Below are 15,568 nucleotides of genomic sequence, written 5' to 3' on the forward strand. Positions count from 1 at the left end.
CTTGTATTGGATAAAAATTAGTACAATTGAGGCACATTCTATAGTAAACCAAAAGTTTACTAATTCTAATACTTTCGTACTTTGTCATGATCGTCTGGGACATCCAGGATCAATAATGATGAGACGAATCATAGAAAATTCAAATGGGCATCCATTAAAGAACTTGAAGGTTCTTTCGAATGGTGAATTTTCATGTAATGTTTGTTATCTAGGCAAGTTGATTATGAGGTCATCACCAACAAAAGTTGGGATTGAATCCCCCGCTTTCTTAGAACATATACAAGGGGATATTTGTGGACTTATTCACCCACCTAGTGGGGCGTTTCGATATTTTATGGTCTTAATAGATGCTTCTTCTAGATGGTCTCATGTGTACCTATTGTCATCTCGTAACTTGGCATTTGCAAAATTATTGGCACAAATAATAAGATTGCGGCATAATTTCTCGATAATCAGATCAAGTCTATTCGTCTTGATAATGCTTCAGTATTTTCATCCCAAGCATTTAATGATTATTGTTTATCAATTGGGATAAAAGATGAGCATCATGTAGCTCATGTTCACACTCAAAGTGGCCTTGCCGAATCATTAATTAAACGTTTACAATTGATAGCAAGACCATTGCTTATGAAAACTAAGTTGCCCACCTTTGTTTGGGGTCATGCTATTTTGCATGTTGCAACACTTGTTCGTCTCAGACCGATAAATTATCATAAATTTTCTCCATTACAACTGGTTTTGGGGCAAGAGCCTAATATATCTCATTCGAAAATTTTTGAATGTGCTGTGTATGTGCCTGTGGCACCACCACAACACACTAAGATGGGCCTCCAAAGAAGGTTAGGAATATATGTTGGGTTTGAATCACCTTCTATTATTCGGTACCTAGAACCATTAACTGGAGATATGTTTACTGCTCGATTTGTAGACTGTCGGTTTGATGAAACTGTTTTCCCAAAATTAGGGGAAGAAGAAAATGAGATCAAAAGAGAAATTTTATGGAAAAATCCATCACTGTCTCATCTTGATCCACGTGCTTCTATTTGTGAACAAGAAGTACAAAAGATTATTCATTTGCAGAAAATTGTAAATCAAATGCCGGACGCATTTACAGATTTAAAAAGAATTACAAAATCATACATTCCTGCAGTGAATGTCCCAATACGAATTGAGGTCCTTGTAGGACCATCTAATAGTGTCTTGGCTAATGAGTCCAAAGCACGCCTGAAGCGTGGTAGACCATTAGGTTCTAAGGATCGAAATCCTAGAAAAAGAAAAATAAACGGTTAAGATGACACTACGACAGAATCTCATATAGAAGTTCAAGACTTGAACAATTTTGATACCCCTGAAGGAATTAATGAGCCTGAACCTCAAGAAAATGAGGAATTGTCCATAAATACAAGTGATAGTGAAAATAATCTGAATCAATAGAAAATAGTGGTGGACTATGTCTTTGCATATAATGTTACAACAAAAATCATGCAAGATAGTGAGGATCTCGAACCTCAATCATTCACAGAATGTCGACTAAGAAATGACTGGCCGAAATGGCAAGAAGTAATTCAATCTGAGTTGAATTCACTTATCAAGCGTGAAGTTCTTGGACCCATTGTTCAAACACCAAATGGTATTAAACCTGTTGTCTATAAATGGGTATTTGTTCGTAAAATAAATGAGAAAAATGAAACACAAAGATATAAGGCACGCCTCGTTGCACAAGGATTTTCACAAAGACCTGGTCTAGATTATGAAGAGACATACTCACCATTTATGGATGGAATAACATTGTGTTATCTCATTAGTTTCACTGTTCATGAGAGGCTTGAAATACATTTGATGGATGTGGTTACAACCTATCTTTATGGATCACCTGATAATGAGATATACATGAAAATTCCTGAAGGATACAAAATGCACGAGGCACCTCGAGAAATGTATTCAATCGAATTGCAGAGATCATTATATGGTTTGAAGCAATCCGGACGCATGTGTAATAACCATCTTAGTAAGTATTTATCTAAAGAAGGTTATATAAATAATGAAATTTGCCCATGTACTTTTATAAAGAAAACAACATCGGAGTTTGTTGTGCTTACCGTTTATGTTGATGATATAAATCTTATTGGAACCCCAATAGAGCTTCAAAAAGCAATTGATTATTTAAAAAAGAAATTTGAGATGAAAGATCTTGGAAGAACAAGATTTTGTCTTGGTTTGCAAATTGAGTATTTGACAAACGATATCTTTGTTCATCAATCTACCTATACAGAAAAGGTTTTGAAAATATTTTATATGGATGGAGCACATCCATTAAGTGCTCCAATGGTTATTTGATCACTTGATGTGACTAAGGATCCATTAATGAGGAAATTCTTGCTCCTGAAATACTGTATCTTAGTGCAATCGGTGCACTAATGTATCTTACTAACTCTACGAGGCCTGATATAGCCTTCTCTGTTAATTTATTAGCAAGGTATAGTTTCACTCCTACTAGAAGGCACTGGAATGGAATCAAACACAGATTGCGGTATCTAAAAGGGACTACCGATATGGATTTATTTTATGCTAAAAATTGCAGTCCCGATCTTGTTGGTTATGCTGATGCAGGGTATCTATCCGATCCACACAAAGCTCGATCTCAAACAGGCTATGTATTCACATGTGGGGGTACTGTCATAGCTTGGAGATCTACAAAGTAGTTTATTGTGGCTACTTCATCAAACCATGCGGAGATAATAGCTATTCTTGAAGCAAGTCGAGAATATGTGTGGTTGAGATACATGATACGTTTCATTCGAGAAAAATGTGGTCTGGAATGCAACAAAGTACCCACTGTTTTATATGAAGATAATGCAGCATGCATAGCACAATTAAAGGGTGGATTCATAAAAGGAGATAGAACGAAACACATTTCGCCAATACTTTTCTACACACATGAACTCCAAAAGAATGGCGATATCGACGTGCGACAGGTCCATTCCAGCGATAATTTAGCAGACTTATTCACCAAAGGATTGCCGACCTCGACATTTGTGAAGATGATATACAAGACTGGGATGCGACGTCTTCGAGATGTTAAGTGATGTTTTAATCAAGGGGAATAAATACACACTGCACTCTTTTTCCCTTAGTCAAGGTTTTGTCCCATTGGGGTTTCCTTGATAAGGTTTTTAATGAGCCAGTTGAAAAATAAAATGTATATTACAAGATATGAATTATTAGAATTTCTTTTTATTTTATGTTAGACATCCAAGGGGGAGTGTTAAGAAAAATGGTGTGGATGTCTCCATCTTTTGTCAACAAAATCTGGCCTCTTTTACTTTCAACAATAACAGCATAAGTTTGTTCAACAATGACTGCACAAGTTTGCCTATAAAAGGCATGAATGTCTTTCATATTTGATGCAGGAAAGAAAAATATACAGAGTACAAAAATAATACATTTCTTGCAATTTATTCTTCCGCTATTTTATTTCATAACAGTTTCTTTGTAAAAGTTGAAATACTCGTGAAGAAAAATATAGAACAAAACACCTTAGAGATCATCTATGTCCAAAGGTCCAAATGCTTAGGCCCCACGAGATCAAGAAGCCTTAGAAATATCTAAACCACTGTCTGGCAAAACTAGCTCCATTTGGTGAGTTCTGAATCCTAGCCCGTTAAATTATGGACCTATCCTGAGACCGGACAAGTGTTCTTGTTAGGAAACTTGACAACATGTACAATTCAGTCAAATTTATTTACCAATGTGATTGAAATATACAAAATTTATACACTAATATACAAAATATATTACATTTACTGACTATTTTGTTAAATAGATGACCCTAAAACATCTGATTGTGATTATGCTTTATTGGTTGTGTTATAAGCAAGCCCAATTGTTGATAGCTTTTATCTTAGGCATATATATTGTGAATTTTCGCAGCATAACAGTTTGAGGTAGTCGACAACAAAAATAGTCCTTATGGAGTAGTTATTTCTTATAAATTTTGATCAGTAAATAATGCATAATCATTGTGCTAGTGATTATACACTTGTTAAACTGGAGTATACACACAACTAACTACTTAGATGAGTGAAATATTTTTTGGCTGACCGGCAAATTTGTAAATATCCCAATATATTGCTTACTTGTTTGGAAGCAGAAACATAAGAAGAAAACATCAGAAAAACTTTGGTATCAAGATGCATTAAAACTAGTATCAGCAGAAACAAGCAAATATGATGAGAAAAGCTACACTTCCTAATAAGTTATATTAAAAGGAACTGGTTAATACTTTAATCCATTATTAGTCTGAGCCTTGGCGTAACTTCAAAGTTACTGTCATGTGACCATGAAGTCATGGATTTGAACTGTGAAAATAATAAAAACGACATACGACAGGCTCTTATGATCGAACTCTTTTTCGAATCCGTGCATAACGTGGGCTTAGTGCACCGGGCTGTCCTGTTACTCTCCCAACTCATTTGCATGCGCGCGACAGAAGGCAATCAAAATATTGACCATTACTTTGAGAGTGATTTTCTTCTCTTCCACTTTGAGTAATGGAAGCACTAAAAGAAGGAGCCACAATCACTGAAGAATAAACCTTTGAACTTCCCTGTAGTTGAATCCTAGAGATCTCTTCTTTATTTCGATCTTGATCTTCACAAACTATACTTTCTTCAACTAATGCCTCCTCTTTATCCAAACTTTCATTATTCTGACATTTCCCTGCATGTTTCCTCATGATGGCATGTTTAAGAAGTTCATATAATCTTGGATTCTTTTCAAACAAGCTGCAATTGATCTCTTCATGGGGTTTCAAGATTTCAGCTTGGTACTTGAAGTTCGTTTTTGCATTTCTTCCACGTAGGAGACGTGCAGCACTATCATAAGCCAAAGCAGCTTCTTCTGCTCTGTCAAAAGTACCAAGCCAAAGCCTGAGTTTTTGTGAAGTTTCCTTTATCTCTGCAACCCATCTGCCTGATGGCCTTTGCCTCACTCCAACAAATTTCTTTCCATCATTTGAGGAACGTGGCTTTGGCTTTGTTCTTGTTTTTGTTTTGGTCACTTGCTTTTCTTGGATGTTTTTGGATGAGTTGTTTGACTCTGATGGAGATTTTGAGCTTTCCATTCTCTAATACTTAGTTGAGAAGAGGTTGGAAATGGTTTAGTTTTTATGATTAGGACTTAGGAGGATGGGTAAACAGTAGTTTTTTGTATGTAATGGTGTGTTGGTTGTCTTTATTGGGGTATTTTAGTAGTTGAAAGATTAGAAATACATGTTATAAATGGCGTCATTATTCTATCAAAATACAATAACAATTATATCTCAATTTCAAGTAAAGTAGCACAAGTTATATGACTTTTCAAGGATCATATCGCTTAGTTTAAACTCATATGAAACATGAATTTAAGTTATATATATTGAGATTTGAAACTGAAAGTAAACTTTACACCATCTGTGCAATTTAAAAGGCAATAACACATTATATATTACTTTACTTTTCAGATCACTTTATTAGGCTACTTGTTATTGTACGTTAACTATGATACAAAAAATTGATAGACTAGTATAAATCGAAGTGTCTATTTTTGAGGTAGCGGTCTGCGTACATCTTACCCTTTCTAAACCACATTTATATGTACCCTTTCTAAACCACATTTATGAGATTACAGTGGATATATATTATTGTGTTTGTTGTTTAGTATTATGCATAGAACTGAAATCTTGAAACATTAGGTGCTAAGCTACAAATAGTATTTGTCATGTGATATCATAGGATAAACTTTAATTATAAAGGATTAGCATAACTAATGCCTTTTGCATAGTACTTCCAAGAGCCAGCAAACAAAATTAACTCATCAAAAGTCCAAAAATGAATAGACCCCATCTGTGTTTCTTTTTGATCATTAGACTTCAGCTCTCTCTCCTCTCAGAAAGATGAAAAACTAATATTTTGTTGTTGTCACATAGTGTGTGTCTTTGTTAGTCTCTTAGAACAACCTGATTTAAATATTAGCTGTTTCCAATATAATTTAATTCATGGAAAATAAACTTCAACCACAAATAAAAATACGAAGAAACAACAGTTTTATTCATAAACGATGGGGGTACAAATCTGTTCCTCCCTTGATTCTTCTCTCTTGATTTTCTCCGTAATTCGAGGGCCGTCAGTAGCATATTTCTCGAATGTATGAAGATTTGGATATGAATTTCTCCGTGCGGATTTAGGTCGAGTAGCCATTCAAGCTAAATTTAGGGTAAAGTAGCCCCCAAGAACTCTAACTAAAATTGAACTCTTTTTGTACAGTACACAAAATTTCAATTTCTACACTAACATACTTCGATTCTCATCAATTTGTATTTAACTCATGCTTACGTCAAAGTGCTTGGTGGATTTTTCATACATTGTACCAAATAATTCTTACTGTACTTTTTAAATTGTCTTTGGTTGATCTGTGATTCTCATGTTTTTTGTTTCCAAATTTTATGGTTTAGATACTGCTGCAGAAATCTGGTTATTTTAATATTGAACCTGATATATAACTTTAGATACGAAAGATATGACCTTACATTACACGAGATTATAGAAGACACAAATTTCATTAAAAAATCAGTGTATAGTTGAACGTTATCTTGTTTATCTTTCTGTACTAGAAGATGTAGTATTGCTGTTGTAGTTTTTGATTCTTCGATTTTTATACTGATTATTTTTTCTTATTATCGTATTATTTTATTGTAGCTACTACTCCCTTTCGAAATATTTTGTCATGCTTTCTTAGGTATTTTGCCATGACTTCTTCACTTTTTTTTCTTTTCCAAATTACTTTGAGCTGAGGGTCTATCTGAAACATATCTCTACAGAAGATAAGGGTAAGGTCTGAATAAACTCTACCTCTTCTAACCTACTTATGAGACTACAACCCATAAAAATATATTAAGGAGTGTGCAAATTGGGTAAGTTGATCCAAATATCGTGATTATAAAAAAATAATAAAATGTTCATTGTCTGGTATGTTAACCAAAGTATTTGGGGAAAATCTATCTTGTGATAACAAATAGTTGCTCATTTCCAGAGAAAGTATTTATATGGTTTTACTTTGCTATTAGCAATAAGTATGAATCATTTGTATATATCCTTGGCGCGTGTAAAAGTGGACGGAGAAAGTATTTATGGTTTTACTTCGCTATTAACAATACGTATGAATCATTTGTATATATGGTTTTATGGAGGCACGTTTCAATCTATAGGTTTAGTGAACTAGCATGTAATCTTTCATCGCCGATTACCTAACATTTTGCTTCCTTTTTTGGGGGTGGGGGTGGGGGTGGGGGTGTTCATACTTAACTTGATTTTGTATCTTTTTTTTTTTTTCCAAGAGACATTTTTGGCTTCTTTTTCCTGCTATATTCTTTTTAAAAAAAAAAAAAACAATCATTTCCAACACAATTAAGCAACTTAAGTTCTGAAGTATAAAATACATATGCTCATTAGGGATGTTCACGATTTGGTTAAAAATCAAATCGAATCGCGAATCAAATCAAATCAATTAAAATAACCGAAATATAATTAGGTTTGATTTAACTTGATTTTAAATTTTTAAAATCGATATTTTTTTTTTTTGGGCAAATATGAACGATTTTATTCACCAAGTAAGGATTATATAGCTCAAAAAGAGTTGGAGAAAGAAACAAATTAGGCTTAAGCAGCAAGCTTTAGCCCTTATTAACTGATCACCCTACTACATCAACTACTACACATCTAAGGATAGAAATTCAAACTATCTAGCTTTTGTTTCACTCACAGTTGAGTTATATCTCGTATATGCACATCCTACGCAATTTGCTTGACCGCTGCTTCGATACTCCTCTACTTTTTTGTTGAAAAATTCTGGCATTTCTTTCCAACCAAATATGATATGTAGTACAGGTCAGACATATTTTGTACACTTCTACAACTGCACTTCTACCTTCATAGAATGTGATAGTCCATTTCAATTCCTCACACCACTCCTGGGATGTCTTGTTATCCCTTCCAACCTAGTATCCTTTTTCAAATTGTGGAGAAGACCACACACTTAAAAAACAAGTGCCACACTTTCATCTTCTTACTTACACAGCGGACAAATTGTATCATCAATAATCCGTCCTCCAAATAGCAAGCCTATCTCTTGTCATCAATCTATTGCAAATGATGAGCCTATGGATAAAAATTCATTTAGCTGAACCATAGTTGTTGCATACTATTTTCCTTCAAGGTACTTTTGAAAATTGTCCTCTCAGCTGAACATACATCTTTTTAATGGAAAACTTCTCCATTTGCACTAGGTCTTGTTCCTGAATTCCTGCATTTTCCATATAAACTTTGGCTTTTAAGATTTTCCTGATTATCCCGGATGCATTTTTAACTTCTAGATCCCAATCAAATTTGTCTTTACCATAGTAGATATGCAGCCACTTAACCCAAAGTTTGTCTTTCTTTTTGCAAAGATTCCACCGTAACTTGCATATGGCCGGTCTGTTCCAATGCAGAATGCTAAGGATGTTTAGCCTCCCAGCAAATCTAGGATAGCATAATTTTTCCTAAGCTATCAGTGTTTTTTTTGACATCTCAACTCCACCGGTTCACAAAAATTTTCTATAGACAACTGAAGCATTTGTATGACCTTGATCTTAGGTAGCAAGAAAATTGAGCCCAAAAGATTTGGATTGAAAACAATACACTCTTAATTAATTGCACCCGTCCAGCATATGATAAGAATTTAGTTGTCTAGTTTGAGATTTTGCCAAGCATTTTTTCCGATAGTGGCTTACACTGATGAATAGAAAACTTTTTTGTGCTTAAGGGTACTCCTAAATATCTAATAGGTAGCTCATCTCTTTTGAAGCCAGTTAGATCCAAAATAGCTTCCTGATCAACCAGTGTTAGGAGTCCCATATTGGTGAGTTAAAAGAGTTCTTGGTCTCCTTATATAGTCTTGGGCAATCTCCCTTCATGACCTAATTTTTGAGGTTGAGTTAGATCCAAGGTCCAATTCTTTGTCCACACTTCAGATGTCCAGTCCTGGATGTGCGGCGATGTTAGAGTCCCATATCGGTGGGTCAAAGGGTTTTTTATCTCCTTATATGGTCTTGAACAATCTTGAGCTAGCTTTTGAGGGTGTTTGGTCTCCTTATATGGTCTTGGACAATCCTTGAGCTAGCTTTTGAGGTTAAGTTAGGCCCAAGATCCATTTCTTTATCAGCCAGTGGAACCCTCCAAAATAAATGGAGCTTTTGCCCAAGTTTGCTTTGAGTCCAGAGACACTTGAGAACTCTTTAAAATAATTATAAAGAAGTTGGACCGGAATGACATCTCCTCTACTAAAATAAATGGAGCTTTTCCCCAAGTTTTCTTTGATTCCAGAGACACTTGAGAACTCTTCAAAAAAATTATAAAGAAGTTGGACTGAAATGACATCTCCTCTACTAAACAACAGCCGATCATCTGCAAAACTCAGTTGAATAAGATTGAGTTTTCCACACCTAGGATGATAATTAAAAGTTGGTTTGATTTTGATTTTACTCTAAAATTAAAAGGTAATTGTTTGTAACATAATTTAGGTAATTGTTTGTAACATAATTTAACTCATGGATAATTAATTTCAACCACAAATAAAAATATGAAGAAACAACAATTTTATTGATAAACGAGGTGGTCACAAATTTGTTTCTCCCTCGATTCTTCTCTCAATTTTCTCCTTAATTTGAGGGCCGTCAGTAGTGTATTTCTCGAATATAGGAAGATTTGGACATAAATTTCTCCGTAATTCGAGGGCCGTTAGTGGTGTATTTCTCGAACGTAGAAATTTTTGGATTTGATTTCCATAAAAGGAGGATTTGTGGATCTTCTTGATGTATTTGATTATCAAGAAGAGAAGATTTTGATCCTTTTATAATAATCCATGAGTTTATGGAATTATCTAGAGATATTTGATTTATTTATGAATATCTCATAAATTTGTGAATCTTGGAGATCATTGACTCTTTGTGAATATCCCGTGAATTTGTGGGATACTGGAGCCCGGTCTTTTTACGAATACCCATTTGTTTATGGGATATTCAAGATGTCTGTTTCAGAGAATATATTACCCTTTAAATAGGCGGGATTTAGAGTAAAGTAGCCTCCTAGAACTCTAACAGAATTTGGATTCTTCTTAAAGAGTCCCACAAATTTTCGATGTCTACAAATACCCCCTACTTCAAGGCTTGTCGAAGTGTAGATTTGATGACGAGTCTTGAAGCACCAATAGAGCTTCCATCTTTATGCGGCGGCTACAGATTTGCAGATCTGACTTATGAGAGAAGAGATGAAGGGCAGATTTGGTCCCACTGGGCGTCCCAGTTTGTTTGCAACATAATTTAATTCATGGATAATTAATTTCAACCACAAATAAAATTATGAAGAAACAATAATTTTATTGATAAAAGGTGGTTACAAATCTGTTCCTCCTTTGATTCTTCTCTCAATTTTCTCCTTAATTTGAGAGTTGTCAGTAGCGTATTTCTCGAATGTAGGAAGATTTGAACGTGAATTTCTCCGTAATTCGAGGGCCTTTAGTGCCGTATTTTCCGAACGTAGGAATTTTTGGATTTGATTTCCATGAAAGGAGGATTTGTGGATCTTCTTGATGCATTTGATTATCAAGAAGAGAAGATTTTGATCCTTTTGTGATATTCCATGAGTTTATGGAATTATCTAGAGATATTTGATTTATTTATGAATATCTCATGAATTTGTGGATCTTGAAGATCATTGATCTCTTTGTGAATATCCCATGAATGTCACATGCAAGCCTAAGATAGAAACTTCAACTAGAAATAAGGACATTTAAGTCAACTCTATATAAATTACGATTCCAAGAACACCACACTAGATCAATAAGATCAAATATACTAATCATTCTTCCAACCCTAAAACCACCTCCATACCCCCATAAGTTGGTTAGGCATACTGAAGAAGACAATTAACCCAATCGTAATCATAATATCGCAAAGATAACTATCTTATCAATATATTTTATATGCTCATTATTAACTAGCCAAGACTCAATATTATACCGCTAGTTTACTCGTCATCACATGATCTCTTGTTATCAATCTAACCTATTCTTCACATAATCATTAATCATGAAATAGCAACTAACCATTAATCAATAATTAGCCAAACCTAACGTCTAGTCAAGGTTCGCCATTAATAAACCATAATCGCCATTTATTCACTATTCACCATTTAAAGAATTTTATCAATATCAAAAATATTCTTGAAGAGTACTGAATTATATTTCTACGAAATGCCAAATTAAATTAAATAATCCACGACACATTTAGATAGTACTAAAATTCTATGAAAATGACCGTAAAGGTCATTACAGTGAACTTGTGGGATACTGGAGATCCGAATCTTTTTACGAATACCCATCAGTTTATGGGATATTCAAGATGTCTGTTTCAGGGAATATATTACCCTTTAAATAGGCAGGATTTAGGGTAAAGTAGCATCCTAGAACTCTAACAAAATTTGGATTCTTCTTAAAGAGTCCCACAAATTTTAGATGGGTACAGTAATATCCTGATTTCATCCAGCACAGCCATAGGGGATTTCTTACAACTGGCTAAAAGCAATAAAATTAGTATATCTTGTATTCTTTGTATATAATTTTGTGTTGTTAATAAAATTTTGCATCATCTGCTCCATAACTTTTGCATTTGGGCTAAACCAGTCAGCCCAATTAATCCAGATTTATGTCCCAATTTGTTGGGCTTAAAATCAATGGGGCTTTGACCAAATGTGATTAGACACTGGTCCATTGATCTCCAAAAAAGGAACTTGCAAGTTAAGAGCCCAATAGCTAATTATGAGCCTGTTTAGCCATGAATTTTTTTGGTAAAATTTCACATATAGGGTGTGTTTGGTATGATGGAAAATATTTTTCATGAAAAATGTTTTCTTAGATAATATTTTCCCGGAAAATAAGTTGGTTTTCTACTTATTTTCTCATGTTTGGTTGATGAATGAAAAATATTTTCCAAAAAATATTTTATGGTGTTTGGTTGGTGAGTAGAGAATATTTTTTATAAAAATATTTTCTAGTGTTCGATTGATGAGTGAAAAAATATTTTTTAGAAAATACTACTATCTGTTAACTAGTATATCAGTGCCTCTAGTAACTCAACAATTCGTAAGAACCAATTTAAGCATAACAAATAATATCAATATCGAATACTAAAATATTACAATCACTAAATTTAAGCAACTATTAATTAACAAATATAGGAGACACTTTTCAATATTTTGTTAGGACAATCTCAATATACTACAATTAATAGAAATATAACAGAACGAGAAACTTATTCAACCTCGTGAAACAAGTTACATCGATAACAAAATGAAATATGTAATTAACAAAAGTAACATAAGTAAGTCTTCCTCTATGCATATAAAAATAACAATATATTCAACGAATTGAAAATGAAAAAAAATTGGGATTCATTATTTTTTTATTTCAAACGGTAAAAAATTGAAGCAAAACACAATGAAAAACATTTCCAAGTAACGTAAATTTTTGAGAAATGTAATTTTTTGAGTCATGTGAATATAAGTGTTGTTGGGGTGTGAAGAGGGGTGAGGGTGAGGTCATAAGTCACATTTGTCATTTTCTGAAAAATGACTTCCCTTGACCCATGCGGGAAGTCATTTTCCATCAAATGGTGGAAAATAAGTTGTCTTGGAAAATATTTTCCTAAAGTTTTGTTGCAACCAAACAAGGGAAAATCGGAAAACATTTTCTGGAAAATATTTTCCATCATACCAAACACACCCATAGTCTCCTTAGAGTATCAATAACTAACTTTCTAATCTAAATTTCATATTTACAATTCATTTCTATTATATAGAAGAGTTGGTTTCGACCAGCTCTTCGTGGATTTACTTTTTTACTCCCATTATTTATTATATTACACCCTAATTGTTCCATGATTTATTATATTATCACTAATTAATTATTATAAGTCATTTAAAGAAAATTAATAATATTTAATTAAAAAATAGATATTTATAACGTTTGTTTTAGCTGCTTTAATCGCGATTTTACTATATCATCCCTAATTAATTATTATAAGTCATTTATGTATTAAAAAATTAATAATATTTTATTCAAAAAAGTAAATTACTATATTACCCCTAATTGCTCCGTGATTTACTATATTATCCCTAATTAATTATTATAAGTCATTTATATATTAGAATTAATAATATTGTTTTATTATTTTATCCCTAATTAATTATTATCAATTATTTATATATTAGAATTAATAATATTTAATTAAAAAATAGATATTTATGACTTTTGTTTCAGCAACTTTAACCGTAATTTTACTATATCATCACTAATTAATCATTATAAGTCATTTATGTATTAAAATTTAATAATATTTAATTAAAAAAATAGATGACATGTCTGCCTGCACTGGTTTCGACCAGTGCTTCGTCATTTACTATACTATCCCTAATTGCTCCGTGATTTACTATATTACCCCTAATTAATTATTATAAGTCATTTATATATTAGAATTAATAATTTTTTTAATTATATTACCCCTAATTAATTATTATAAGCCATCTATATATTAGAATTTATTAATATATTTAATTAAAAAACTAGAAATTTATGAAGTTTGTTTCAGCTGTTTTAATCGTGATTTTACTATATCATCCCTAATTAACTATTATAAGTCATTTATGTATTAAAAAATTAATAATATTTAATTAAAAATAGATGACATGTCTGCCTATATTACCCCTAATTTCACCATAATTTACTATATTATCCCTAATTAATTATTATAAATCATTCATATAGTAGAATTAATAATATTTTTTTACTATATTACCCCTAATTAACTATTATAAGTCATTTGGTTTCGAGCACTGCTTCGTCATTTACTATATTACCCTTAATTGCTCCATGATTTATATATTACCCCTAATTAATTATTATAAGTCATTGATATAGTAGAATTAATAATATTTTTTATTATATTGTCCCTAATTAATTATTATAAGTCATTTATATATTAGAATTAATAATATTTAATTTAAAAAATAGATATTTATGACGTTTGTTTAAACTGCTTTAACCTTGATTTTACAAAATCATCCCTAATTAATTATTATAAGTTATTTATATATTAAAAAATAATAATATTTAATTAAAATAGATGACATGTCTGCCTATACTACCCCTAATTGCTCCGTAATTTACTATATTAATCCTAATTAATTATTATTATTATAAGTCATTTATATATTAAAATTAATAATATTTTTTACTATATTACCCCTAATTAAGTATTTCAAGTCATTTATATTTTAGAATTAAAAATATTTAATTTAAAAAATAGATATTTATGACGTTTGTTTCAGCTTCTTTAACTGTGATTTAACTATATCATCCCTAATTAATTATTATAAGTCATTTATGTATTAAAAAATTAATAATATTTAATTAAAAAATAGATGACATGTCTGCCTATATTACCCCTAATTGCTCCGTGATTTACTATATTACCCATAATTAATTATTATAAGTCATTTATGCATTAGAATTAATAATATTTTTTACTATATTACCCTTAATTAATTATTATAAGTCATTTATATATCAGAATTGATAATATTTAATTAAATCAATGTACATTTATGTTTGTATCTCATCAATATCAAATTTTAGTGCTAAAATATATTTATAGTGTTGGGCCCGTGCTGACACCGGCCATGCACCTCTAGTAGACAAAATAAATGACAGTTTTATGTATATATATACAAAAAAGAAGGAAAAATCCATAACAACAAAAAGAGATAAAAAAAAAAAAAAGAAATTTTTATGTGATAAATGTCCTTAATCTTCTCCAATTTTTCATTTATTTCTCTGATATAACAGATCAATAAAAATAAATTTATGCATTAATTGCTCCCTCAAAAGTTGATAATCTTTTTTAAAAAAATTGTGATCTACAGGAGAAAGTTGGTAATTCGTGCATACAAAATTCTGGTATATACAATTTACACAAATTATTTTTTTACTTGAATTTATTTGCTGAAATTCTTTTTTGGATCTAATACGCAATAAAAATTGATTCAGTTTCAACATAATGAAAATCGATTTTATTATTGGTTTAAATTAGATTTTCGAAATTGAATGCACAGTATAAACATCAAAAGCTTTCAAACTGTCAATTTTGTAATTACTATTATTTTTGTATACAATAACTTCAATTGCAAGTTTATGTTTTAATTTTCGTATTCAATTTTTATTTTCGTAATTTTGCAAAAAAATTCACAGAAGTTGTTAAAAGGTTATAATCCTTGTTTGTGTTGGTTTTTTTCTTCTAAATCTCATTTGTGATTGCAATTTGTGTGATATATTCATTCATTCCTGTACTGCATATTTCATAATATGCATTTGACAGTCTTTTAATATATTTTTTATGTATATCTATTAATAGTATATTTGAATTTTTGTATATCTGCTAACA

General features: G+C 31.6%; 1 protein-coding gene across 1 annotated transcript; it reads right to left on the reverse strand.

The window, feature by feature from the left end:
- Nucleotides 1-4,116: 4,116 nt before the first annotated feature.
- On the reverse strand, nt 4,117-5,370 carry LOC107855722 (ethylene-responsive transcription factor ERN1). Its single transcript, XM_016700728.2, has one exon. The coding sequence runs from the start codon at nt 5,120-5,122 to the stop codon at nt 4,469-4,471; it is 654 nt and encodes a 217-aa protein (XP_016556214.1). The 5' UTR covers nt 5,123-5,370; the 3' UTR covers nt 4,117-4,468.
- Nucleotides 5,371-15,568: the final 10,198 nt, after the last annotated feature.

Source organism: Capsicum annuum, chromosome 3 (assembly GCF_002878395.1).
Source record: "Capsicum annuum cultivar UCD-10X-F1 chromosome 3, UCD10Xv1.1, whole genome shotgun sequence".
NCBI classification, from domain to species: domain Eukaryota; kingdom Viridiplantae; phylum Streptophyta; class Magnoliopsida; order Solanales; family Solanaceae; genus Capsicum; species Capsicum annuum.